Genomic DNA, 26,333 nt, shown 5'->3' on the forward strand with positions numbered 1-26,333 from the left:
CAGTTTAGTTGCCCCAATAGTGCAAAATTATTTTACAACCGAAGAATTTGGGGCCGCATTCAAACATCGTTTCCAAAGCAGCTCCATTCCATTGATTTACAAAAATTTATGCTTTCAAAATTATGGTTGTTTCCGTAAAGAATATGCTTCTTCAAATGAAAACTTCTTCATTTTAAATATAAATTACGATTTCATTCATTTATCATAGTTTTAATTTAACAAACATTATAGGAAAGCACGCTGCACAATCCTGAATAAGCAATGATTCATAATTATTTGTAAAACTATAAATTAATGATAAATGATTTATTACTGCTGTAGCGGTAGACCTATTTTAAGCTATACATTTTTAAATGATTTGGTTAAATAGTGTTCAAATGTATTTATTTTTTAAAGCGCGATTTCCAGTACTATTTCCTCCAATATCAAAATGATTTGCTTTCTTTACATATGTCAAATAGTTTTACGTAATTTACAGAAAATGTTATTCCAATTTGCAGAAACATTCCAAAACTATTTGTAACTAGTTATCAAATGAAAATTGAGTTACTTAATGCATAGCAGACTTATTTTAAACAAACACTATTCTAATAAAGAGTATTCTGTTTTTAATTGGAATTGAATTGCACCTCTCGCACTATTTTAAAAAGGAACGTTTAATTAAATATTATAAGCAATTAATGTGAAAGCAATAAGTGCAAGTCCTCAACGTCTGATTAACGCTACCTGTCCCGTTCGATGTAAAATGTTATATTATTGAAGTTTCTTCACTGCTTGGCTCTTGGAAGCCATATATAAAGTAAGCTTTTTGGTTTCAATAATTCAATTGTTTTGGTTGAAAATTGTTTATTATTGTTTAAGTGGTTTAAGTCGTAAAGGCTTGTCTTTGCTGGCTTTATCAAAAAAAAGTAATGTTTACTTGCTGTTGGGGCAGAAAGAAACTTTCGTAGTTGTTGCATTTAATTTCCTCACATAGAAGTGCTCTGTTAAACAAAACATGAGATACTTTCGAAGACAAATTTATTCTTAGCAAGCCGTCAATTGACTTAAAGTTTTTACAAGGCCGCCATCTATCATCAACGACAACTTCTGTACACTTTCCCACACTTTTTCCTTTATGGCTCGAGTTTCTTGCAGCATAAGTGTCTATGTGTGTACGAGTATGTGTGTCTGTGTGTGTCTGTGTGTTTTGCATAAGCTGCTCTTGATAATCAACACATTGCGCACCAAACTGCAATGGCAAGAGCTAAAAACTTTTTAATGAAATACTACAACTTCGCACACATACACACACACTCGTCTATGTATTTATAGAGAGAGTATAAATAATGAAGCAGTGCTGCGACGACACACACATACACACACATGCACACACATGTTGACGCCATTTGCCAAACTTTCAATACTTGTGGCAATCAGGGGAAACTTGGCGTTACAATAGTCAGAGTCGAACTTAATTAGAGCGCTTAAAGCGCCGTGACTTCTTCTGTCAGACACCAGACAGCAATGGGCCCAACTTGACGGCTATAGACAACGACAACGACAACGACAAGGACAAGGCAAGACAGATAAACACACATAATCGTACATACACTGAACGAAAACAAAGTGTTAAAACTAAATGGAATTGGAATTTAACACAGAATTACTGTAATAAAATGGTTTCCTTCCGTGTTCATTTCAATTTCGACATTGTCCCTAATATTATGAGATAACATTTGAATTTTTACAAACATTTCAATTGAAATCTATTTGCACATATTTAGTTAGACTAAGGACTAACAAAGCAACCCTAGATCTATCAATTCGTTTGTTCTTTTGTGAATGCAAAATTAGCTAATAGGGTCTGTTGAGTGTGAATAAACAATGAGCTCATAAGGAATATAGATATTCCCTATACAAGTATATACAAAGAAAGCATACTTACTTATATGTGCTACAATATTATAATAAAAGGTACGATTGTTGGCTGACAATACAGACAGTATAGAAAGTTTTCATGAGCAAACAATTATTTTAAATTACTAAAAAAAAGTGCTGTTTTGTCTCAGTGTACCCGTGTATGTGTGTGTGTAGAAACACGCAGAAGTTAGAAGCATGCAACACTTGTAGTGGTCGAGAATTGTCGACCGTAAACCAAAAACCAAACATGACAAACAAGTGGGCCAACAAACTTGGCTCAGAGATAGACTACGAGTGGCAAGCAGACGTCAAGTGGTCAGCAGTGTTGGTTAGGGCAGCAGCATCTCCGCCAGCAGCCAGTGTTGTGTGACGACGGCACGAAATATATAAATGGGTTGACGACTGTTTAACGGCATGCTTAAAAGCTTTTTGGGCAATAAACCTTTTGTAGCTCGCGTTCATTTCTTTAAAATAAAATACAAGTATACAAGTATAAAACGCACTTTCTTGGAATTGTTTCAAGCCATTAAAATGCAAAGAGCCTCGAGTTATGCGCGTCCGTGTGGCGGCCCTGCTGCAATAATTGTTAGTCCTTCACCGGGAATTTTTTTTAACGTCAACCACGCGCCCTCTCTCCCATACCCGCCCTCCCACTCACCATATATCTGCCTAGTTAAGACAGTTCTGGCAGCGTGGAGTGCAGATTTTTGCAAATCTAATTAGAAACTCTGTGGAAGAAGAAGAACGCACCCACAACGATGTCAAATCTTCAAGGCGGTGCAACAATTGAAATGTTCAGAAAATGTTGCCGAGCCAAAACTTTTTGCCAGTCAAACTTTTCACGTCGACAAAGAATGCGGCGAACGGGACGAAGATGATGAAGAAAAGTGCTGCACTTGTCCTGATGTTCTCTTAAGAGTTACCGCTCTACTTACATGTGCCCCGATGCTAAGGCTCTCTGCCACAAGTTGCGCGTCTCGCATCTCGCAGGCGTCGCGTGTTGCGCATTAAACTTTGTTAAACACCATGCTGTGCACTTAACCCTCTAAAACACCCGAAATGTGCTGTTCTGCGCTTATGCTTTCGTCTGCTGGGTGTTGTAAGCAGTTTTGAGCTGTCACTGTCAGCATTTGGGAATTCACGTGATACGCGGCGTATGCGTAATATGTATTATGCCTTCAGTTGTTGCTTATTTAATTTGTAATGTAGCAGAGAGAAGATGTATTCACAAAGTGGATGAAATAAATTCAAAACAAATGAGGCCTAGAAGCCTCATTATTACTTCATTCTTTAGATTACTTCTTTAAAAATTCTTTAAAAAGAGAACCTTAACAGATATTTAATTGTGATGGTCTTCATGTTTTTAACAACGAAGCTATCTTTCCTACATTGTTTAAAATATCCAAGCTTGTTCCACATCTTATTTAAACATTTTTTTGTGTGTTTTCAAAGGCATCGCAGGTGTAAGAAGGACGACGGCTAAAGTTAAAATTTATGTGGCAATAGACTTTGGTGTAGCTTTATTTGTTATCAGACTCTTAAGCAGATAGCAATCTAGTGCTATCCCCTAAGTCTCAAGAAAAGTGGAGTTGGTGCACTAAAAGGGACTAAATAATAACACGTATTAAACAAACTTTATTTTATCAACTCACGTGCGTTGCTGCCTTAACAATTTTCCCATTATCGATGAAATAAACCTTTCAATTGCAGCTCAAATTGCACCGACATTATATTTACTTAGACGCAATACATTTCTTTCGCAATAAGCCGATTATCTACAACAACGGAGTATTAGTTTGGCCGACATTAAATAATACACTCGTATTACTATATATTTACTTTCATACAAATGGCTACCTTTCGCTGCTGAGAGCCACAGCTTAGGTCAAAAGTCACGTGCTGAATTTTTCAAATACCTGTCCTTCATTTCCACTGACTTTCCCTTTTTCAGTGCCCTCCACCCTACTGCAGGTGTATAGTTGTGGTTGTGTGTGTTATTGTGTGTGTGTGTGTGTGGATCTGCTCTGTGGTAAATCTACTATTATAATCGACATTTGACAGTTGCATCAGCTTTTGTGTGGCTTTTGTCGGGTTTTCGCTCCAACAGCCTGAACTAAAAGGCATTACTTTTTTACATCTTCATTTATTTGTGCTTTTACAATACCCTTGCAAAGGGCTTACTGCATATGGTCTGTTGTTTGTACCGTCAAGAAGGAGAGGTGGCAGAGTTGGGACACCCTGCCATCGGTTTTATGGCAAATGCGGTTGATTTGGTAGACAAGCTACTTATCCTTCCAAACATATCAAAACCAACCGTTTCAAACACCAGTATATCTTATCTTAAGGCAGCTCCTTAAAAATCATTAGCCGATTTGAAAAGAACTTCTTTGTTTCACAAGCTACCATTAATTAATACCATGCATTTGTTTTATATGACAGTTTTTTGTTATCATAACTAATGTTTAGTATGAGTTGAATCGATATAATATATCACTTAACTTTCATGGGTACAATCAGGTTTTAAAGAAGTTGAATTGGCCAGTTTTGTGGCAAATGATTGTTGTAAGCTTTGATTCGGTTTAAAACACTTAGCTTTTGTAGTAACGGTAGGGTTTTTAATAAAGTTTTTGTACAAAATACTCTGGTGTTTGTTTATAAAGATATCAAAATGACAAAAGACATTGAAAAAAGAATAATACATTGTATTCATGTGCGGAAGAAGTGGTTCAAAACACTCTTTTCCACAACAAGTCAGCTATTAAATAATGGAGTATATAAGGGCATATAGAAGTGCTGCTAAAGAGCCTTTCAGCAGAAAAGTTAAGAAGAAGTTATATAACAAAATTTGAGTTGGATCCGATCACTATATCATATATATTATTATATGTTGCTCTCTTTGTATAAAATATATTGCTGTTTTTGCAAATATTGGAGCCACACTTAATTGATATTTTCTGGTATTTAAAACTATAAAGCTTCTTTAAAGGGGACAGGTGGAATTCCCAGTGTATAAACGCTTCGAGTCCCTAACCTTTTGTTGTTTTTCAACAGTTTTTTTTTGTGCATGCGCTGGCCAAGCCACTGAGCTTTATCCAGCGGGTTAGATGACAACACCAACAACATTTGCCGCAGGAGTAGAAAAAAGTGCATACGTAACTTTAGCGCATACACCTACAGTGTCTGTGTGTGAGTGTGTGGCTGCGCATCAGCCCCCTCCCACCAACAACTCTGCTGCTCCACATACTCAGTTATTCACTCACTCACTCGTTTGCTCGTTGGCGCGCACTTCGCGCGTTTCCGTTGCGCAATTTAACGGCATGTTTCGTTTTATATTCAATTTGTGCACACACACACACATACTCGTAGAAGTGCGCGACGGAAGTGCTGCTGCCTTGGTTTATTGTGTTCAGCACTGACAGCAGCAGCAGCAGCAGCAGCAGCAGCCGCCACCAGTGTTGCAAAGCGGGCGCACACTGCACGCAAAATATGTGCACAAAGTCGAAAATGCACTTTTTATGTTCATCGTGTCCCAACAAATTTGTACCAGACAGATTGCACATGTGTAGCGCTTTGTAATGTTATACATGAGCCGCACACAAACACACACACACACACACACACACACACACACACACACACACACACACACACACACACACACACACACAAACACACCCAAGCCCAAGAGGACACGAACACGCGCTCTGCTCTAGTCCAAGTTTGGATGAAGCCATACAGTACAGTGGCTTAAAACTGTTTTAAACAAACAAAAACTGCCTCGTTTATAACGATTAGTAATTAGCAATGCGAACGACGGATCCACGCTAGTGGCGAAAGCGCCAACTGAAAGCTGAAGCTGATGATGAATGGGTCCATCACTGTTTAAAAGAAAGTCTTTATGAATTATTGAGGGTCCCTTTTTTCGTTTATTTTATTTTTGATTCATCTTTTCGGTAAATTTTTTTTTATGACAAAAAGCGAGCAATGCTTTCCATTTTTGATTTCTCTACTTTATTTTTATTTTGCTATGTTGCCGGATAAATTAAATTCCCTTGACAAAACTTTAAATTATTATTATTTTTGGTTAAATATTTAAGTCCTATTCAGGAGCTTTATACACATATTAATGATTAATAGATTATTTCTCCTATTCAGAGCTTTTCATAATGACGATTCATTGATTAATTATTTTTGTATTACTTTTTTTTACGAACAATTTTATGTTTTTTATCCGTTACGTTGTTTTGTTTAAATAAAATCTTTGAATACACGGAGACAAGATTATATGGTTTTATATATTACATTTCTTAAGCAACGTTAACTGCAAGGTTGTTAAATGTAAAAAGCTAGCTATTTAAGTCAGTCATGCACGTATCTAAGTCAAATTTTAGAAATGTTAAAATGTTTCATTATAAATATCGTTTACAGCTTTGTTACACAACAACTTTTCACTCTTCTATGTGCACTGCAATTATGAATTTAATTTAAAATTCGAATTAAAATTTGTGCAATAATCAATGATTTTAAATGCAAAGAAAATGCACAGACTATAGTTTCATTGAATTCTTGCAATGTATTTGAGAAGTTTTCATGTAGTTGTGCTTATAATGGGAGATTTAAGTCTTTGTGCGCATGAGACAAACATTAAGATGCGATCTAAAATATGTCTATTTAAAGAGACTACACAGCACATCATTTAATATGCTAGACTGAGTCGAATGCTTGCAATTTGTTGTTGAGCCAATTACCCACATTGCAAGTTTTGGAAATGTAAATAAATAACACACTTAATTCCTCATCGTACACACTTTTAAAATAAGTTTTTATTTGGTTGCTGCCGAGGAGCTGTCGACGAATATAAAATATGCGACCCACTGTCTGTTGGGGAAAAAGTTGGCGCTTGGGCATAAATGCGAAACAAATTGTTTAATGCCGACTGTGTGACTGTCTTTATGTGTGCCTGTGTGCCTGTATGTGTGTGTGTGTGTGCTGTGCACTCCGTATCCTGTATTCTCTGGATGTTAGCAAAGTGGCAATTCTTTGCCCAAAACTGCGACGACAGTCGGCTGGCTACGGTTTTATATAGTTGGTTACTCACATTTATTGTCTCAGTCGCTTTTGTGTGTGTGTGTGTTGGTTAATCGTTTCGGCTTTTTGTGGCTAATTAAATAGTAGTCTATGCTAGATTTGATGTGAGCGCATGGCTGGTGTACCCATATAATTGCAATTTGAGGCGCTCAACAATGCTTTGACTGTTCAGGGGCTTAACGATCTCAGTGCTTGTGAAACTGTAAGCAGCTGCAACGGCTCATCTTCAACTCAGGGGCACAGGCAGGCAGGCAGGCAGGCAGGCAGGCATTCATTCATCAACCATAATGCAACCGTGTGTCGTTTGACAAATGATATCAACTAATGCAACAATAAAGGCGCACAACAACAGCAAGCGGCGTGAGAAATTTTCATTTGCATAAATCCAAAAGCAAAGGCACACAATTTGCACGTACAAACAAGAAAAATGGAAACATTTTGCAAATAATAATAATAAATAATTTGAGCTGCCTCCCACCTCCCCCAGGCTCCCACCTCATCAACGGCCACCCACAACGCCAATTTGCATGCAAAGTCAGGCGATGGGGGCAGGGGGAGAGGGAGAGAGAGAGAGACTGTGCGCACCTTTCACAAAAAACAAACTTTTTCAAAGTAATTGTCATGATTTCAACTTTGAACTGCGCTTCATCTCACGCGCTACCCCTTCTTCGGCCGCTCGCACCGTCAATGTTGTTGTGTGTTGTTGTTTTGGCTAATTTTATGCCACCTTCGCAAGCCCAACTTGAACATATTTTATATATTTTAGCTCATTTTTCTTGGACTGACGCTCGTCTGCCATTTTGATGGCCACGAAAAGTTGTATTCGTCGAGTTGTCTACGACAAAATTTTATGCAAATATGCTACAGTCTGGCAATCTACGGCAACAGAAAAGGCAGGCAAACTTTTTCACAGCGCCCGTTGTTGTCAGCTAAAATGTCTTTCGTGGCGCCAAACTTTTCTGATGTTAGTTTTTTGAGCGCGGGAAGGGGGTGAAGAGTACGAGTATGCTCGTAAGTAGTCGACTGGGTGGCCTTGCTAGGCCTGGCCTGGCCTGTTCTGTTCTGGCCTGGTCGGGATAGAGCAGGGCATGGAAAGCAATGATTACAAAGCAACTTGAAAGTTTCGAATTAAAGGCAAATGTACGCCGGCATTCTCGTATTTGTGGTATAAAGGCAATTGGATCGCCTTTCAGAGTTGCTTGCTTCCTCGCTTGCTTATTTCCTTGCTTATTTAGTTTACTAACCACGAACTACAAATACAAATACAAATATAGTCGCTTTTGTGGTATTCTTAAGTCACTATTAACTTGCTCTGTTCCAAATGATATTTGTGCATAAATTGTGGCAATTTTCAAATTCTTCTTCTCTTGTTGCAAATTGCCTAAACTGCTCTATAATATGATGGAGCTTTAATTGGGTTTGAACTATGAGGATAAAATTAAAGAAAGATGTGTGCAATGTTTCAAGTGTATTACTTAATTTTGTAAATTATGAGACTTATCAACAATTTCTGCATTAACTTAAGAGCCAACAACAAAGTTTCTCTTATGAAGTGTGTATTCCTGTATGCTATAAGGTTTCTTTTATATTTACTTAATACTTAATTCTTAACTTAACTTGGGATAATTAAGGGTTTCGAAAAGATTTGGGACGAGGCAGAAAATCGCGAGAAAGTACAGCCCTTTAATGAATGCTTCAAATGAAAAAGACACACTAAAGTCGGAAGAATGAAGAATTCATTTGTTATTCCGTTTTGTCCCCAGTAAGTGGCTTAAATTCCACTGCAATGTGGCTTCGTCGTGGATTCCCACGTTGTTGCTAAACCGCATCGCGACACCTGTCTTAACGGCTCAGCGTTGATTTCGGCAAAATGAAATTAAATATTAAACAGTAAAAGCATTATAATTTGACAACAAACAACAACAAGAACAAGCAACAGTTGCTGTTGCCACAGCAACAACAAATCGTCAGCATTGCGCAAACAAAGCCAATTACCGCAAAATAATACATACTGCGGTTTGTTGTCGGCCTTATTGTCCGGCAACAGTACTCTCTGTGCCCCCTACCTCCCTCCCGGCTCAGTTGACAACTTGAAATTTGGCAGCTATTATGTCAAAATTGAAGCCATTGAACGCAAATTTGTGTTCAACCCAAAGCTCAAACGCATGCACACCCACATGCATACATATTTGTATCTACATCGACACCCACAGCCACTGTCAGAGTGTTATTTTAATCATGGCAACAATGGCAGGCCAATAAGTGTGTTTGTACTTCTCGGTAACCCCCCCGCACACCACAAACGGCCTACACAGTCGCCTGCCGCTCACTCGATTCTATGGCAATAAACTGTCAATTTTCAATTATGCCACTGACGTGTGCCTATGCCTATGCCGATGCCGATGCCAATGCTGCCACGCCTCTTTTCATCCGCCCCACTCCACCCCCCTAAGGCTCACTAATGAAAATACAAAGTGCGACAAGGCGTGTGACAGGGCCCACACGTCTATCTGTCTAACTGCCTTTCTACCCACTTGTCTGTTTGTGTGACATTTTGGTATTTGTTACACTCATTGTCCACTGCGTTCTAATATATACAAGTATATATACATGCATAGCTATATACTATATATATACGCATTTCTGTGCTGGTGTGTGTGTGTGTGTTTGTTTGTTGTGAGTAATGCGACAGCTTTACATTGTCAGTCGGCTCGACTGCATGCACATTGTGCAAACCCAGCGTTGAGCGTTGAGAAACACATAAACCCGAGACGGTCTTAGCCCATCTTCTTACAACACCCAATAAATGCTCATCAACACTTCATCTGTGGCATGCGGCCATGGTCGAAAAGATTATCATATCATAAGCATCAGCTAAACCAAAAACAATGCTGTAGCGAAATTAATATACCCTGCACAGAATGTGCATCTCAGAAGTAGATATATATGGATATAACTGAAAAAATCTACATATAAATCTATATGTAATATAATAAATCTATATATATTATTATAAATCTATAGATATTTCATATTATTTCTATGAGCATTATTATTTTTTCTTGTCAATATTTGTAAATATTTAAGATGCTAAGTACTTATTACAATTGTAAGTTACTTTACAAATATTTTCAAACCTATCTCGGGCATTTTTTGACACTCTTGAAACTTTATTTTAAGGAATTAAAATACTGGGTAAATGGTTTTTTATAGTTTTTGTTGCTATTTCTTTAATTTATCTACAATTTGTTTAGTCGTGTGATTTTATTACATATTTGCCAATGATATAGTATTTCAAAAATGTTATTTTCATTTTAGAAAAAGTTTATTTATTTAATGCTAGCTTAAAGTTGAAAACTTACAGCTAACAGGGTTTGAATAGCTATGGCTACCGGGATCTTAAGCTATTACAATAAATGAATGAGTATAGAAAAATTTGTTAGTTTTCAATCTACTACACAATATTAATTATTATTTCTTCTTTCTTTTGCTACAAAGAATGTCTTGTTTTAATGCCAGTTTCTGGCTTGCTTACTGCTTTGCTGCTCCTGCCACGATATCGTTTTTATATAACAGTAATGCCTTAGTGTAGGATTTCTCCCTAACTTATATAATTTATAGAGTAACACAAGTTAAATATTTATTTTATTAAGATTAATTACTGTCCCGATTTCGTTTTGTAAAGTGTATGCAGACGGCGTTCGCACAACTGCCTCTCCCATGCTCGCACTCAAATCTATTCAATCCTACTGCAGCAATCGGTCCATGTTGCTCATGACATTCATTAGCCTCAAATGGGAAAGTGTTTTATCCCACATACGCATTCAAAGGTACCGAAGGACCCACCCAAAAACGGGTCGACGCAAATCCTAGTGGCCGGACCCATGCCGCCGTCACCAGACGCCATTATTGTGCTTGTCAGTGTTTATGTCATCGCCATTGTTATCCTTGTCATGTTTTGTGCCATGTTTACATGCCGATTTTTGTGCCTTTGTCCGTGCGTCGTCGCCAAGTGCAACACTTGCGAACACAGCCCGATCCGGTCCGACCAGGCCCGGCTTGGCCCGGCCCGACCCGACCCTGCTTCAATCAAAGTATTGAAATATCATTATTTGATACTGATTGCTGTTGTTGTTGTGGCATTCTGCGATATTTAGACAGTCGATTGTAGTCCGGTGTGTGTAATTGCTACGGATATCCAATTGTTATTGGTCCATGGCTAAGCTATTGCATCAACGAGACGTGAGTGGCCACACATACACACACACACACACACACACACACACATACATAGTACATAGTTAACCACAAGGATTGAGGGCCACGGGGTTTTAATGCGAGCATTAACTCAATTTGTATGCTGGCCGTTGCTTTCAGCAAATATGTACGTTTAGGTTTCATTTAATGTTTGCTCTCTGGACTTGGATTTGAATTTGTACTCGTATTTGGATTTGATTTTGGTTTCTCCTTTTGTTAACTGCTCACTAAAATTGTGTAATTAGAACCTGGCAACCGCCCACAGATAATTCTCAAAAAGCTTTCATTAAAGTGACTTCTGATGAAACATTGCCACTGTAGAATGTTTTCAATTGGGTAAAGGACCCATTTGAGTGGCCAACAAAAGGGTACAAGATAAAATCTTGTAATCGTTGTTAAATGTTGGTTCAATCCACCTGTGCTCTGCTGCTATTTATAGCCATTGGGTTCTTGGAATGTATCTGAAATCAATTTTAAAGTAGTATTTGATTTCGTTTAAGATTAACAATAGCTGCTTAATTTGAACTGATTTTACGAGTTTCAAGCCAAGTATTTTCAGTTGTTGATTTGTAATACCTATACGCGTATATCTTATAATCGTGGTTTAAAAGGCTTTAATTCAAACTTGTCTGTGTGAACATCTATTATTTTTAAATCAAAGTAGCTAGTATATAGATATGGTTCCCTTATGAGAAGATTAATCTTATCATAAATAGTAAATTGCCACATTATATTATAAATCCCTCTTTGTGAAAACCTTTTATGCTAATCAGGATGTTATAGCCAGATTTTGTATTCAAGAGTTTTAAAAAGTACCCCACTATGTTCGAAAATATTTTGTATTCTCAATTTCATTAAATTATAGATCTATGGGAGACTGATAGAAATGTATATGGTATACAAAATACTTTCGTAAATATTTTGTTATCTCAATTTATTCATACGTTTCATTAAACTATAGATCTATGTAAGATTGATAGATATGTATATGGTATACAAAAAGCGGACAGAGGGTATTCTACAGAAGTGCTTAAAGACCATTTTAAGTTGCCTTCAAATAAGTATGTTTTTATTTATTTTATTTTATATTTATTTCATATTTTACAAAACTGATTCCAGGTTTTGAAACTATGTAGTTTTATTATTATTAAAAACCAATTACTCATATGTTTATTTTTATGGCCATTCAAGCGGGTAAACAGCTTGCTGAAGAATTCAAATTTATTTCATATTTTCCTGCATTTTTAAAGATGTATTATCTTTAATTAACAACATTTATATTTGTATTGTGTTCCAATATGTACCTACGTCCATATCAAACGCTCTTTCTGCCGCGCTGCCAGCAGCCGCAGATAATTTTGAAACGACTGACTGTTGCAAGTCGTTGTCGTCGAGCTTACATCATTTGAAGTGTGCGTTTGGGGCCCATAGAGTTGACGGCGCTGTTATTATGACTCGCACTTGCCACGTTTCTGCTCCTGCTGCTGGGGCTGCTGTTCATTGCTGGTTGGTGCTGCTGATGTTGTTGTTGTTGTTGTTGCAGCAACAACAGCTGTCACATTGTTGCTGTGGCTGCCACAGCCACTGCTGCTACTGGCACTGCGGCCACGGCTGCGCGAACATGCGAAGATGCCACCGTCTGTTGACTGATGTTTTGCCCGCAACACCGCAAAGAGGCAGCGACGTTGAAGGCTTAGCTCTGGCCATGCACAGAGATACAGATGCGTCTGAAATACAAGTACCGTGGAGCTTCCTTCACTTCGCATTTTGAAAGTGAAAGCTGCTCTTTCGATTTCGATGACGATTTCTATATCTATTATGAAATAAAAAGGCATTTGTTGAGTATTGAAGGAATTGAAGTAATTCTATGACTGATTTGTTCCAACCATAGCAAAACAGCAATATTGGCACAAAGTATTCATAAAACTGTTACCAATTAGTCATTATTTATTAGCTAGCTAGTTCTTCTTCTTCTTGACTGGTCTTCAAACCCGTTATCGGGCTATGACCTGACGTAACACAGCTCTCCACGCGCCTCTGCTTCGCGCGCGTCGCTTCCAGTTGGTCACTCCGCAGGTAGTAAGTGCGTTCTCTACCTGGTCCTTCCAACGTAGGCAAGGCCTCCCCCGTCGTCGTCTCCCCCCAACATCCGCATCGAGAACTTTTTTCGCTGGGGCGTCTTCTTCCATACGCACGACATGACCTAGCCAGCTTAGCCGCTGGATGTTTATTCGCTTGACTATGTCAATGTCAGCGTAGAGCTCGTACAGTTCGCTGTTCCATCGTATGCGGTAGTCGTCGCCAACGCGTATGGGACCGAAGATCTTCCGAAGCATCTTTCTCTCAAACACTGCAAGAGCTGCTGCATCAGTCTGCGATATCACCCATGCTTCTGCACCATAAAGCAGCACGGGGAGGATGAGCGTCTTGTAGAGCGTTAGCTTGGTTTTTCGGGAAAGGTCTCTGCTACTCAATTGCCTACTGAGGCTGAAGTAGCATCGATTGGCTAGAGTTAATCTCCATTTGATTTCTAGGCTGACATCGTTGGTTGCTGTGACGGTGGTGCCAAGATACATAAAATCTTTCACCATTTCGAAAGTATAGTTTTCCACCGCGATCTGGGAGTCTGGTTGCCGCGTGTCCCTGCTAGAGGAAAACATATACTTAGTTTTGCTCTCATTTATCACCAAACCCACTTTTGCAGCTTCCTTCTCAATAGCCGCAAATGCTCCGGTGACGCCTCTCCTGGTACGGCTGATAATGTCTATATCATCAGCGTACGCAAGAAGCTGAACGCTTTTAAAAAAGATCGTTCCGCCTCGGTGTACACCAGCTTTGCGCACCACACTCTCCAGCAGGAAGTTGAAGAGATAGCACGAGAGGGCATCGCCTTGCCTGAAACCTCGAACGGTATCAAAGGGTTCGGAGAGGTCCTTTCCTACCTTGACGGAGCTACGAGTGTTGCTCAACGTCATTCTGCAAAGTCGCACTAGCTTTGCAGGGATACCGAACTCAGACAGTGCGGCATATACACGTTCCCTCCTCGGGCTATCGAATGCTGCTTTATAATCGACGAAAAGATGGTGGGTATCGATTTGAAACTCATGGGTTTTCTCCAGGATTTGGCGTAGCGTGAATATCTGGTCAGTGGTGGATTTACCAGGCATAAAGCCGCACTGATAAGGCCCAATCAGTGCTATCGCAAATGGCTTTAGCTTATCACACACTACGCTTGATATGACCTTATATGCGACGGAAAGAAGGCTGATTCCACGATAGTTGGTGCAGACCGTGGGATCACCTTTTTTTAGGACGGGACATAGGACACCGAGATTCCAATCATCAGGCATGCTTTCAGTTAGCCATATTTTGCAGATGAGCTGGTGCATGCACCCTACCAACTCATCGCCGCCTGCCTTAAACAGCTCCGCAGGCAGCCCATCTGCTCCCGCAGATTTGTTGTTTTTGAGCCGCTGGATGGCTGTTTCGACTTCGTCATGGCTAGGTGACGGTACTTCAATACCATCGTCGGCGATCGGTTCTGTGGGGTCATCTCCGCTGGCGGAATTGTTAACATCTTCGCCTGATAGAAGATTGGAGAAATGTTCCCTCCACAGTCTCAGTGCCGCTTGCCCGTCCACCACCAGATTTCCTTCCGAGTTCTTACAGGCTGACGCTGCGGGCTTAAAACCTTGTGTTAGACGCTTCACCTTCTGGAAAAATTTCCTAGCGTCGTTCCTGTCTCTACAAAGCTCCATCTCCTCTCGCTCTCGCTTTTCTTGCTCTCTCTTCTTGCGTCTAAAAAGCCGCCTCTCCTCCCTCTTCTTCTCCCGATATACATCATGCACAGCGCGCGTTGTCGCCGTCTGCAGGGTTCTTTTGTACGCGGCATTCTTCGCTGCAGTGGCTTCGCGGCACTCCTCGTCGTACCATTGGTTTCTCGGTAGCGGCTGTTGGAAACCAATGACATCTTCTGCGGCTGTGTGCAGTGAGCGGGAAATATGTGCCCAAAGTCCGCTACCAGTATCGGTTTCCGAGAACGGTTGAGAAAGCAGCTCAGATAGTTGAGCGGAGTAAGCTTCGGCAATCTGTTGTGTTAGCAGCTTTCCGACGTCTAGTTTTCGCTGCGTGTTGGGGCGTACATTTTTCGCCATGCATAATCGCATGCGGACCTTGGCTGCAACAAGTTGGTGGTCCGAATCAATATTCACACCACGGAACGTACGCACGTCCAGCACACTGGATGCATGCCTTCCATCTATCACAACATGGTCTATTTGATTTTTTGTCATTCGATCGGGTGACTGCCAGGTAGCTTTGTGGATATCAAGGTGTTCAAATCTGGTGCTACTCACCACCATGTTTCGTGCTGCGGCGAAGTCAATTAGCCTCAGTCCATTGTTGGATGTTGTCTCGTGGAGGCTGAATTGTCCGACTGTCGGGGCAAAGACGCGCTCTCTTCCAACCTTGGCATTAAAATCGCCAAGAACAATTTTAATGTCATGAGAGGGGCAGCGGTCATAGACTGTCTCCAGTCTCGCATAGAACTCGTCCTTGGTAATCTCGTCTTTGTCCTCCGTCGGAGCGTGGACGCAAATCAGGCTTATGTTGAAAAATCTCGCCTTGACACGGATGGTTGCCAGCCGTTCGTTCACAGGTGTGAACCTAGAGACACAGTTACGCAATCTCTTGCTGACCGCAAAACCGCATCCAAATTCGCGTCTTTCTGCATGGCAGCTGTAGTAGATGTCAAAGGCTGCTCTTTGGGAGCAACCCTGACCTGTCCATCGCATTTCCTGGATGGCGGTGATGTCAGCTCTTACTTTATTGAGAGCATCCGCCAATTGAATAGTAGCACCTCCTCTGTTAAGGGTCCGGACATTCCAGGTGCATATCCTTAAATCGTGGTCCTTTAAACGTTTGCTAGGGTCGTCAACTTTTGGGTGTTCCTTATCCGAGGCTGTTGTTATGTCCTTCACTGGGAGTAAAAAATTTTCATGTGGTGGGTCCCAAGCCCTACGCACAAAAGCGCTGCACACATTTGCTCACTTACCAACTCCGGATGGAGCCGGAAAGCTACCCAGAGAGCACCGCGAGGAGGTCGTGTGTCAACTTGATGATGGCAGAGACAAAGATCACTCTGGCCATTTCCACGTTAATGGCAGTCAGAAGCTTTACATTGTTCTACCAAAATCCGAGCCCTCCAGCTAGCTAGTTAAATACTTAAAAAAAACTGTCAAAGACTGTACTTGTAGGTTTTTAACTTATTTTAAAGCAAGCTTAACGTCATCTTTAATGCCACATAACATTATAGCTAATAATAAATAAATAAATACTTTAGAACTCGAATCTAATGAGCTGCCAAATCAATTAATAGTCATCTCATCTAATTCTCATTAAATTTAATTCAAACAAATTTCTTTGTTGGAACTCTTAGACCCATTACGCTTGAAAGTTGCTTAAAGATAAACAAATCATGTAAATGTAATTAAAAATAGAACGACTACTCCGCGTTGGTTATAGGCAATTGCGATCGTATTGGTCATGTCAGCCAGTCTATCTATCTATCGGCTTACGTTCCCTCCTCGCTTGCCTTCCACTCGCGTCTCATCAACTTCAGTTGTTGTTATATTGTTGTGTCGCATTATGCAATCAATTTTTCAAACGCGAACTGCTGCTCTAGTTGGATGCGACATGACCGTCACAGCATGGCGCTGACGACTATGCCCCTCCCTCAACATATTTGCATACAAAAGTTGATTATGAAAGTCGTTTGCTGAGCTGCGGCTGCTGCTCGGACTGGGGCTGGGACTGCGGCTGGGGCAGTGGTGCATTGTTTCAGTTGCACTTTAATTGTTGGGGCCACGTCACTGCCAACTTTTATGCACATTGCCTAATTTCATTGTGCATTAAAGTCGCTGCACCGCCTCTCAAGCCAAACAGGCAACTAGGCCAACCAGCTAGCCAGCCAACCAGCCAGCCAGCCAGCTGCTGCTGCTGCATAATGAGCGACTATGTCGCTCTTATCACAGCAAAAGTTGTTCACCCAACCGCTGCCCCACACACTGCCAAATGGGTCTAACAAAGAGCCAGCAAAGATTTGGCGTGGCCCACGTGGCGTATGCTTCATTTGCTCGACGCTCTACCGACTGCCGCTCGCGCTCGGCGTGCTGTTTAACTGTTGGCTTAAGCTCAAATGCCATAAAACGACGATGGCAGCCAACAAGCTGCCATTGATCCAAACACACGCTGCGCCGCCTTCTGCGGATGTTGGTTAGCGGGCGGAAGGAGGGACATGAAGGGTGTATGCAAAGTTTGCGGCTTTATCGTTACATATTTGCCAGGTTGGCTCTTTTTGCTGTTGTTCCTGTCAGCGTCAGGGGTGGGTGCGTGACGAAAAACAATATAAAGCTCACTCATGTTTATGTTAATCCACTACCCCACAATATGAAGTGTTTAGTGAGCAATGTTAATGCTAAAAGGATATTTATGAACATTTGCTTAGAAAGTTTTATTATTTTACTAGAATATTGTTTTAAAGATACATAACTGCTTATTATTATACATATTTTATGGATTATTATGTCGCTTAAGTGTTCGTTTCTCAGACTTTTATTATAAGTTTGTTGATTTACCATTTCGCCTTGAATTCAAGCCAATACATGAATGGATTGGGAGTTGGTAAGTCAAAGTGGCGACCAAATGAATTGTATCTGATACATAAAAATATAACAATATATAATCGTTAGAGTATTGTTCATCCGGATATGACAGTATTTTTCATTATTCAGTTAGTTTTGAAACGTTTTTGCCAGACTAACAATAATTTCCATGTAAAGACTGCTTCATAAAGCAACACTCTGTCTTAATCGTAAAGTTCTGAAAATACTTTTTTTCCGGACAAAAATGGAAATGTTTTTTAAGTTAAGAATTAAGGTATTCAAAAAAAAATTAAAATCCAGAAAAAAACAGTTCAGAAAATTGTAATTTAGTTATCAAAAGCCTTGGAAAAAATTGTAACTATAAAAAAAAAGAAATAGGGAAAAAAGAGACGATTTTTATTTCATTATAAGACATCAATGAAACTTTTTAATTTAGTTCTTGTAGAAAGATTGTAGAAAAAAGAGACATTAGCGAACGAGAAAAAGTTCAGTCTAGTATCATAATTATGGGAGTTTCTTTTGATCATTGTCCGCTTTCACGTGATATTGCCATCCCTAGCTAATGATACCCTTACATAGGCTCAGAGTAAATGGCAGTAGCCTGCAACCACGAACCAAGCGACCGACCAACAGGTGGAATTTCATTTCATTTGTTAAATCAACTGTGAAAAATTCAAATGCTTTATCAGCCTTTGCTTCAGCTTCGGTTGAGCCTGAGCCTGAGAACGCGACTGGGCTTGGAATCGAGATGGTGCTATATAGTGGAGCATTCTTTTATTTCGCTCTTCTCTTTTTCGCGTCATTTATGTGCCTTTGTGTGTATCTCTGTTGGCTTTGCCAGTACGAATATGCATATCGTGCTGAGCTCTTGACTTTTGTTTGTTGTTGGCTTTTTGGTGGCAGCCAACGGTGACTGCTTTGGTGGCAGCGGCTGCGGCAACGGCAGCGGCAGCGGCAACGGCAGCGGCAGCGGCAACGGCAGCGGCAACATGAATGCAAATGAATAGGAAAATGTTTAAAATTGCAATTGAAACTGTAATTGAGTTGAGTTTGGTTTGGTTTGGACCGGAGTTGGTTTTTTTGTATATTTTTGCGGATCCGGGTCTGCTTCTGCTGCTGCTGCTGTTTGCCATTTTGTCTGTGTTTATGCTTTTGGGGATTTCCGTCTCTGAGTGTTAGTGTGTGTGTGTGTGTGTGTGAATCTGTGTGCGTATATTCTGATGACACGCCGGCCTACTGCGTTGTGGATATTTCATTCTGTGGTTACTTTTCATGATGATAAGCCAAGGGGCTGCATGCATTTTGCATGGTTGGGGTCCTGTTGAAAGAAATAAGCGAGAACGCAAAGTTATATAACGCCTCATGTAGTAGGTGTAGATGTAGCTATCTATGGTTGACAGAGCCCCTCCGAACAATTCCCTCTGGAGGAAAAATTTAAAGCGAAAAGTTAAGTGAGTGTGCCACTTGGTTCCGCATAAATTGATACTTCTTGCCACCTTGGGTGTGCTTTGAACTGTGGAAAGAAGGCGAATGACAGTCGCATAAACCCAAAGGCCGGAGTGCAGATTGAAGTGGAAATGCGAAGGCCAAATAGAATACTTGGAGGCTTTGAAAAGTAAATTATTTGTTGTATGAAGCAGATGAAGTCATTTTAATCAGAGATATTGCGCGACTTCGTTTGAATAGGAAATATGGGGCTTAATGGATTTGAGAACAGTTTACATAACAATTGTTCAGATTTTACAAGAACTTTACTTCAGTTAAAATCAATTTTAGTTTGTTGTAATTGGTTTAGAAATGTTTGCTATCTTTAGTTCGCAGGATTTGTATAAATATGAGACCAGATAGTGCTACAGTGAAGAGCTTTAAAACGTATATAATGTCTTAATTAACGTCTTTGCAAATAACAAATTCATAAAATTATTATTAATCCTCTCTATCTTACATTTTTTGTCGACCAAATATCAAAGCAGTAAGGCAACTTAATATGCGCCATATTAAACTCTAATTGACTTCTCAATAAATTACACATATAAAGTGAAACAAACTTGGAAAATTTATTGCATAAAATTATACAATTAAACCAATTTAAAGGAAGGTGGTGGCCTCTTTTCCAATTCCGGTTTCATTTTGGGCGAATTAAAATGCAAATTCCTTTTCAAAAGTTTATATAAGCTAATGGAATCGAAAGCAATGTAGAAATCTATCAGTCAAATATTTAATTCATTGGTGCAAGACACTTGAATTTAACTCGAAATTTATACATAAAAATTCTTTGAAGCTGGCGTTGGCAGCAAAACCTAAACTAGAGCCTTTGGGTACATGATATAGAAAGTATATAATTTTAAGTAAATTAGTGCCAACAATTTATTGAAAACATAAAAAGCCTTTTGCCATTTGTTAAAAAATGTTAAATAGTTCATACAAATATTGTCAATTAATGAAAAGAATTGTTGTTAATGTTAATATAAAATTGCCATACATTTGTGAACAATTAATAATTCTAACAATTTAGTAATAACATCACCTTACAGTTTATGGCTTCTAAATTAAATACGTTTCCGGCAAAACTATTAACATTTCAATTCGACTGAGCTTTAATACCATTTCAAACGTTTTGAAATCGAGGAAAAGAAATATATATATCTCTTTTAGTTCTTAAATAACGATACACAAGTTATAATAAAAAACACATTCCATTTCCATCTTCTATCACTTTACAAATGTGCGTAATTAAATTTTACCCGGATATTGGTACTATATCTGCCATGGCTGCCTTAGAAATGTTTAGTTTACTTGAAGGCATGAGCTGATTATAGTCAGTAATACAATTCTCTGCATTGTTATTGCTGAAGTCCATCAATACTATAATAATAGGCATGACTAACGAGTCAACAAGTGTAGTTGAAGCAGTGGCTTGATCCCAGCTGTAATGGATAGCCTATCAATCAACTGGAACAATCATAAAGTCAAGCTTCTATTACTAGAAATGTCTCCAGCACAGCCTCAGCTGTCGACCGAGCTGGGCAGACAAAGGGCCCCACAGTGCCACGCCAACAACGTCAACAACTAACCAAGCAAGCGCCACTTACTTATGTAAGTTGGACTGCGACTTCAGGCCCCAAAAATCGAAAAAGCAGCAGCGGCAGCAGCGGCAGCAACAACCATTCATCATCATGTGCCTGCCATGGCAGTGCATATTAAAATTTGCCAATTCATCGTTCGTTATGAATTTACTTTCGAAATTGCACAAAAGCGCGGCGCCAAAAAATACTCGTGCATAGGAAAAAATAGGAAAATCCGAAAACTTTCGATAAAACGCGGTGCGGGATGAGAGGTGCGCTTAGCGTGCATTGAACCGCCCAGAGACCCATCGATGGAAAATGCAGCCCAAGGCAGGCAATGGAAGGCAAGGCAGTAAAAAGCGAAAGGTGCTGCTTCGCTAAACGAAAAGCACAACTAACTGCTCATAATAGCAGAGGGCCCGAGGAGGCCCGGACAATGTTGTGGGACTGGGCGGGGCGGGGCGGAGCAAGGCAAGGCACGGTTTGCAACCAAACAAGTTGCACGTACTTGAAACGCCAGTGTAAGGGTACAGGTAAGGGGGGAATGGAATTGAGAGTGGGAATGGGAATGGGAATGGGAACGGGAGTCGAGTCGCAAAACTGCAAAACAGCGAACGAAAGAAAAAGTCTGTCGGTAGAAATGCAAGGAAAAACTCACTTGAAACCGCAAATAAATGTCACGAACGAAGCAACAATTGCTGTAGGAAAAGCCAACGGCAAAATAACAGTGCGGAAAATCCGCTCAGCGGTGCCAGAGTCAAGCAAAAAAAAAAAGAAGAATGAAAATAAAAGGAAAAAAATTAAGAAAAATACAAAGCTTTTACGCGCTACTTAAAGCGCAGCTTCTGCTGAAGTGGCCTGAACGGAGCGGAGCGGCTGCAGATTGTAAGGGATTGGATTGTGCGGTGGAGAGAGCTGATGAGAGAGGGGGAGGGGGGTGGGGGCATGGGGCGAAAGGAGTAATCCTCTGCGACTATTTGCCTGCAAATGACTTTGAAAGTGCGCATTCATTTCAATTTTCGTAAGTAGCAAGTGTGACGACAACAGCTCCAACAGCTCTAGCCGACAGCAGATGATTCGATAGAGAATTGGGGGAGCAGGGATTGGGGGCGTCAACTCAACTAATGAAGCGTTAAAGCGCAATCTGTTAAACTATTTGATTAGCTCAACAATTGGACTTGTTGATCCCTGTCTCGCTCCTTGTGCTCCTCAATTTGCTGTTGTATGCAAATTTGACAAACGATTTTCATTTTTTTCTCCATTTTTCTGTGCAAACTGCTTTTCAGCTCGCTCGACATTTTTCACACTCAACACCTTGTGACGTGCTACCGGCAGTGGCAAGTCGGCAAGTCCTGCTTGTTGTCGGCTTCTGATTTGTTGTTGTTTGTTGTTGCTGGCCTGGGAAACAGGAACAGGAAGCAGACGCGTCTGCCCGAGCTCTGCAGATGTTGTAATGAAATTCGTACGAATTTAGTTGACTTTCCTCTCCTCTCCTCTTCTCTCCTGTTATTTTTCTTTATTTTCTGTAGTTGTTGTTTGTCTTTGTTGTTATACAACATTGCTTACGGTATGTTTGTCGCCGTAAATAGATTTTGAATCGCATTTGCCTAGCAATTGCCAAATTTGTACAAATTAGCATAAATATGTGGTGAGAGGTGCCGGAGTCGGAGTGTGCCACGAATTTGACGATGCTGATGACGATGATGGCAGTGCTGTGGCTTTGCCGATTTGCATTTTGCAAATTTGACAGAAAGACTCGCCTAAAAGTTAAATAAATTTCTAATAAAAATGACAGTTGGACTGTCATGTTTAATTTGTTGTTGAACAAAAGCCTAAGTCTAGTTTAACATACAAAAATGTGGCATACATTTTTATTTTTATTTTATTTTTATTCATAATTATTCATAATTAAACTAAACAAAATAAAAGATAAGAAAGCCTAACACAAAGCTGTACAATGACGTCTATTAATGCCTCCGACACGTTGGGGGAATTTTATTTGCCAATTGGCCAGCTATGCCCCGATTCACAGCCATATGTAGTCAGAGACATTAAAGACCTAAAAAACTATACAAAAAGTAGATAAAGGTGAACAATTAATTCTATTTAACAACTAACATTTAACATTTAAACTACTTGATTAAACATTTTCAATAATTATATTGCTTTTTTTTATCAAATTGACGCTAATACCCAGCTGCAGTTTTGTTGATAGTCGATTTATTTGATTGATTACTTAAAAGCTTAAGTTCATTACTTAAATTCATTTTTCGAATTTTGCTTTTGTATAATTGCAGATTTTCTTAAATTCGTTTTTATTTTGAACACAAATCAGGCTATTTAAAGATTAATCTAAAGCATTTGAAATTGTGTTTATTATAATTGCAGATCAGGTTATTTAAAGTTGAACTCTTCAATTAGTTGGAAAAGGTGCTGCAAAAAGATTGGAGATTAAACGACTATTTATTTCATTAAAAATGTTTGATTATTTCGTTTAAATCTCAGCTATATTTCATAGCTTTCCCAATGGCGATGTCTGCTGGCTTACCCAAATATTACTTTGAGAATAGACTTATGTTGTAAAAGCTGATTCATTTATTTCGTCAACAAATAAATATGCTGAAGTGTCCAATAAATTAAATTTTAAATTAAAAGACAAGAAAGCTTTTGCCATTAGAATTAATTTAATTAATTTCAAATATGAAAAGATTAGAAAGTTTTAAAATCTGTCTGTTTTGCAATAATATATATAAACTCGTAATAAAGCCGCATTGAACTTTAGTTTCTTTGTTCAGTAAAGCATAATTGTTTATATCTGATTTATTTGCAAAGTGTACTCCATTGAATTAAGGTGCTTTTCGTCTAACTTTTGTGACAGCTTTGAATATTTATTTCTCTTAAATTTGATTTGCTTATTGTGGACTGTTAAACTAATAACAAACTTCGCTTATAATAACTCATTAACTCGGCTTTATTACATTTTTTATGCTGACATTTGAAAGGAAATTTGTGTTGGCACAATTGCTATTTAATACGCTTTTTCCTCTTTTACAGCTGCCCTAGCAAACTATTTATAGCTACTGCAATCCACTCTCCTTTATATACCCGTCTATTAAAACAAAGTATTTCAATCTCCTTCGCATAATTTGGCAATTTCGAAACGAAACGAAACTCCTTTCAGGCACGCCACATTATGCGAGCAGCAGTTACTTCCATATTTTCCGCGCGCTCTGCGCATATTATTTTCAACAAAATCTGTTGAACTTTCCGCTAAACTTGCGACTCCGTGTCCCGCGGTGCGCCAGCCTCTCGGGGTGTACTATTAATAACTATTAATCTGGATAATGCCTAAGGTGGCTGGGAACGTGCCACGCCGCCCATGAAAGTATGCTACATTATTCGGAGCAGCTGTTAATTGAAAATGCATTACCCATTAGAGTTAGGGGGTTCGAGTTTCGACTGCTCTCCCGTTGATTTCCCCTTCATTTCGTTTCGTTCCATATTTGTGGGGGCTTGCGTGCTGGTAAATGCTTGACCTTTGCACCACGGATAGAAATTGACGGTGTGTCGTCGGCAATCGGAGTATAAAGACTTAATTAAGTTAGTTGTTGGCGATGGGGGTCGTGGGAGGGAGGGAGTTTGCGGCACAACGTTTTGTTTTATGCCATGCGGCAATTTAAAATAGCGACGTGCAATTTGTGTGCGGCAAATGTTTGTGTTTGTTCAACAATTTCCCTTTGGCGAAAGGCAACAAAGTGAAACAGGAGTATTCTTGAGGCATTTTGCCGCAAACTCAACTTCTTATGTCGTTGAAATGTTCTGGAAAAGGCAGCACACTGATATACTTGCAATTTAATAAATTAAAAATAAACAAACTTGTGACTGTGCTACCTACACGAGGCTAACAACTTTTGTGACTTGTTGGCTCAAACAAGAGCAAGGCGCAAGCCAATGACCTATGGTAGGCTTTTGTACCCTACAATTGGCATCCTAATTCAGTGCCAATCTCTGTAACGCAGTAAAGCAAGAATTGGTAATGCCAATTATAGTTAAGAAGTTACTTTTATTTACCAATTTAGAAGGTCAAACCGTCTAATTGAATGAAAGCATCGCTCTCATACACTATACATACAATCTTCTGAAATCTGTGATGAGTAATAAAATTTATAAAATATAGCAGGACCTTAAAGTTGTGTATTTTAAAATGATTTCCGCTAATAAACAAATGAAGTAAGCATTCCACATTTCGTACAGCGTATCGGAGAGTCGTGTTTGCGGACCATTGCAACCTTTCTTGCGTTTATTTTTTCAGGACAAATAAAACATAAGTTCACAAATGTGCGAAAGGCAAGTCCAAAGCACACACCAGAAATAGAAATTGATTTAGCAAGTTGTATGTTTTTCATTTCCAATTGCAAGTATAAATACTATTGTGAAATGAAGAGTGTAGCAAACGATTTGTGATTTCTAAGAAACAAATAATGTATTAAGCTTGTATTAAAAGAAATTTTTAAAAATGCGTAGCTTTAAAAAAATATAACACTGTTGACTATTCAATAGAATAACAATAATAACATTTGAAGAGCATGGCTATCTCAGAAGATACCGATTAATTTCTAGGTATTCATTTTATTCATCAAATGTATTATTTTTATTATTATAAAATGTTTTCAAAAATAAATGAACGAATAATTTTACTTATCTTCATTTATTTATGATTTTTGATTATTTTGTAAGAGCAGTGATATTTGATTATAGTAAAATGATTCATTTGCTACCAAATATCAATGCATATCTTTCTTAATCTATAGTCGTTTCCAAAAATCCTCAATTATATTTTCTAGATATACATGCTAGAAGAAATCTTGATTGAGTCGTTTTTAAATCCACTTTACAGTTTTCAAACACAAACGCGTTTCTTTCTTTCAATACTGTCGTTCCCAGATAACCTGAAATATGAATTCCTTTATCTAGGAGTATCAAAAAGTCTGCAGGACCTTGCATAAGTCACTTCACAGCTTAACATTCATGTTGAGTCCTGATTTGTCAATCGAAATCAATTTTACATTTAAATGCTCCATAAGCATTTCAATCAGACACAAAAACAACACGAAGACATCGTTTTTGGCATTCCGGCTTTACACTTTGCCACTACTTGTTTTATTTGTATTCTCTGCAACTACATAGTATTTAAGTTTTTTTTTTTTTGCTGCGTACCTGGCCACGGTTCGAAGGAGAATTTTTCACACGAGCGACCGCCCCCCAATGCGCATCAATGCATTCCCACTTACTGTCAGAATCCTCGGTTTACTTGTGTCCTGTTTAATGTGCCAGAAGTTGTGGCCGAAACTTTTCACTC

The 26,333-nt window shown here is 39.2% G+C and overlaps 1 protein-coding gene across 1 annotated transcript; it reads right to left on the reverse strand.

Moving 5' to 3' along the window:
- Positions 1-13,694: 13,694 nt before the first annotated feature.
- LOC115631941 lies at positions 13,695-14,312 on the reverse strand. The gene is made up of 2 exons (XM_030528793.1): positions 13,944-14,312; positions 13,695-13,890 (listed from the first exon to the last, which is right to left on the reverse strand). The coding sequence occupies exons 1-2, from the start codon at positions 14,220-14,222 to the stop codon at positions 13,726-13,728; spliced, it is 444 nt and encodes a 147-aa protein (XP_030384653.1). The 5' UTR covers positions 14,223-14,312; the 3' UTR covers positions 13,695-13,725.
- Positions 14,313-26,333: the final 12,021 nt, after the last annotated feature.

This window comes from Scaptodrosophila lebanonensis, unplaced genomic scaffold, assembly GCF_003285725.1.
Source record: "Scaptodrosophila lebanonensis strain 11010-0011.00,11010-0021.00 unplaced genomic scaffold, SlebRS2 tig00001412-arrow-pilon, whole genome shotgun sequence".
Lineage (NCBI taxonomy): Eukaryota > Metazoa > Arthropoda > Insecta > Diptera > Drosophilidae > Scaptodrosophila > Scaptodrosophila lebanonensis.

Bases quoted from the DNA above. Each gene is read 5' to 3' on its own strand.
- LOC115631941 (XM_030528793.1), bottom strand. From the start codon at position 14,222: ATGACGTTGAGCAACACTCGTAGCTCCGTCAAGGTAGGAAAGGACCTC. The intron at 13,891-13,943 runs GTGGGTTTGGTG...TTCCTCTAGCAG, and splicing joins TTGAGAAGGAAGCTGCAAAA to GGACACGCGGCAACCAGACT.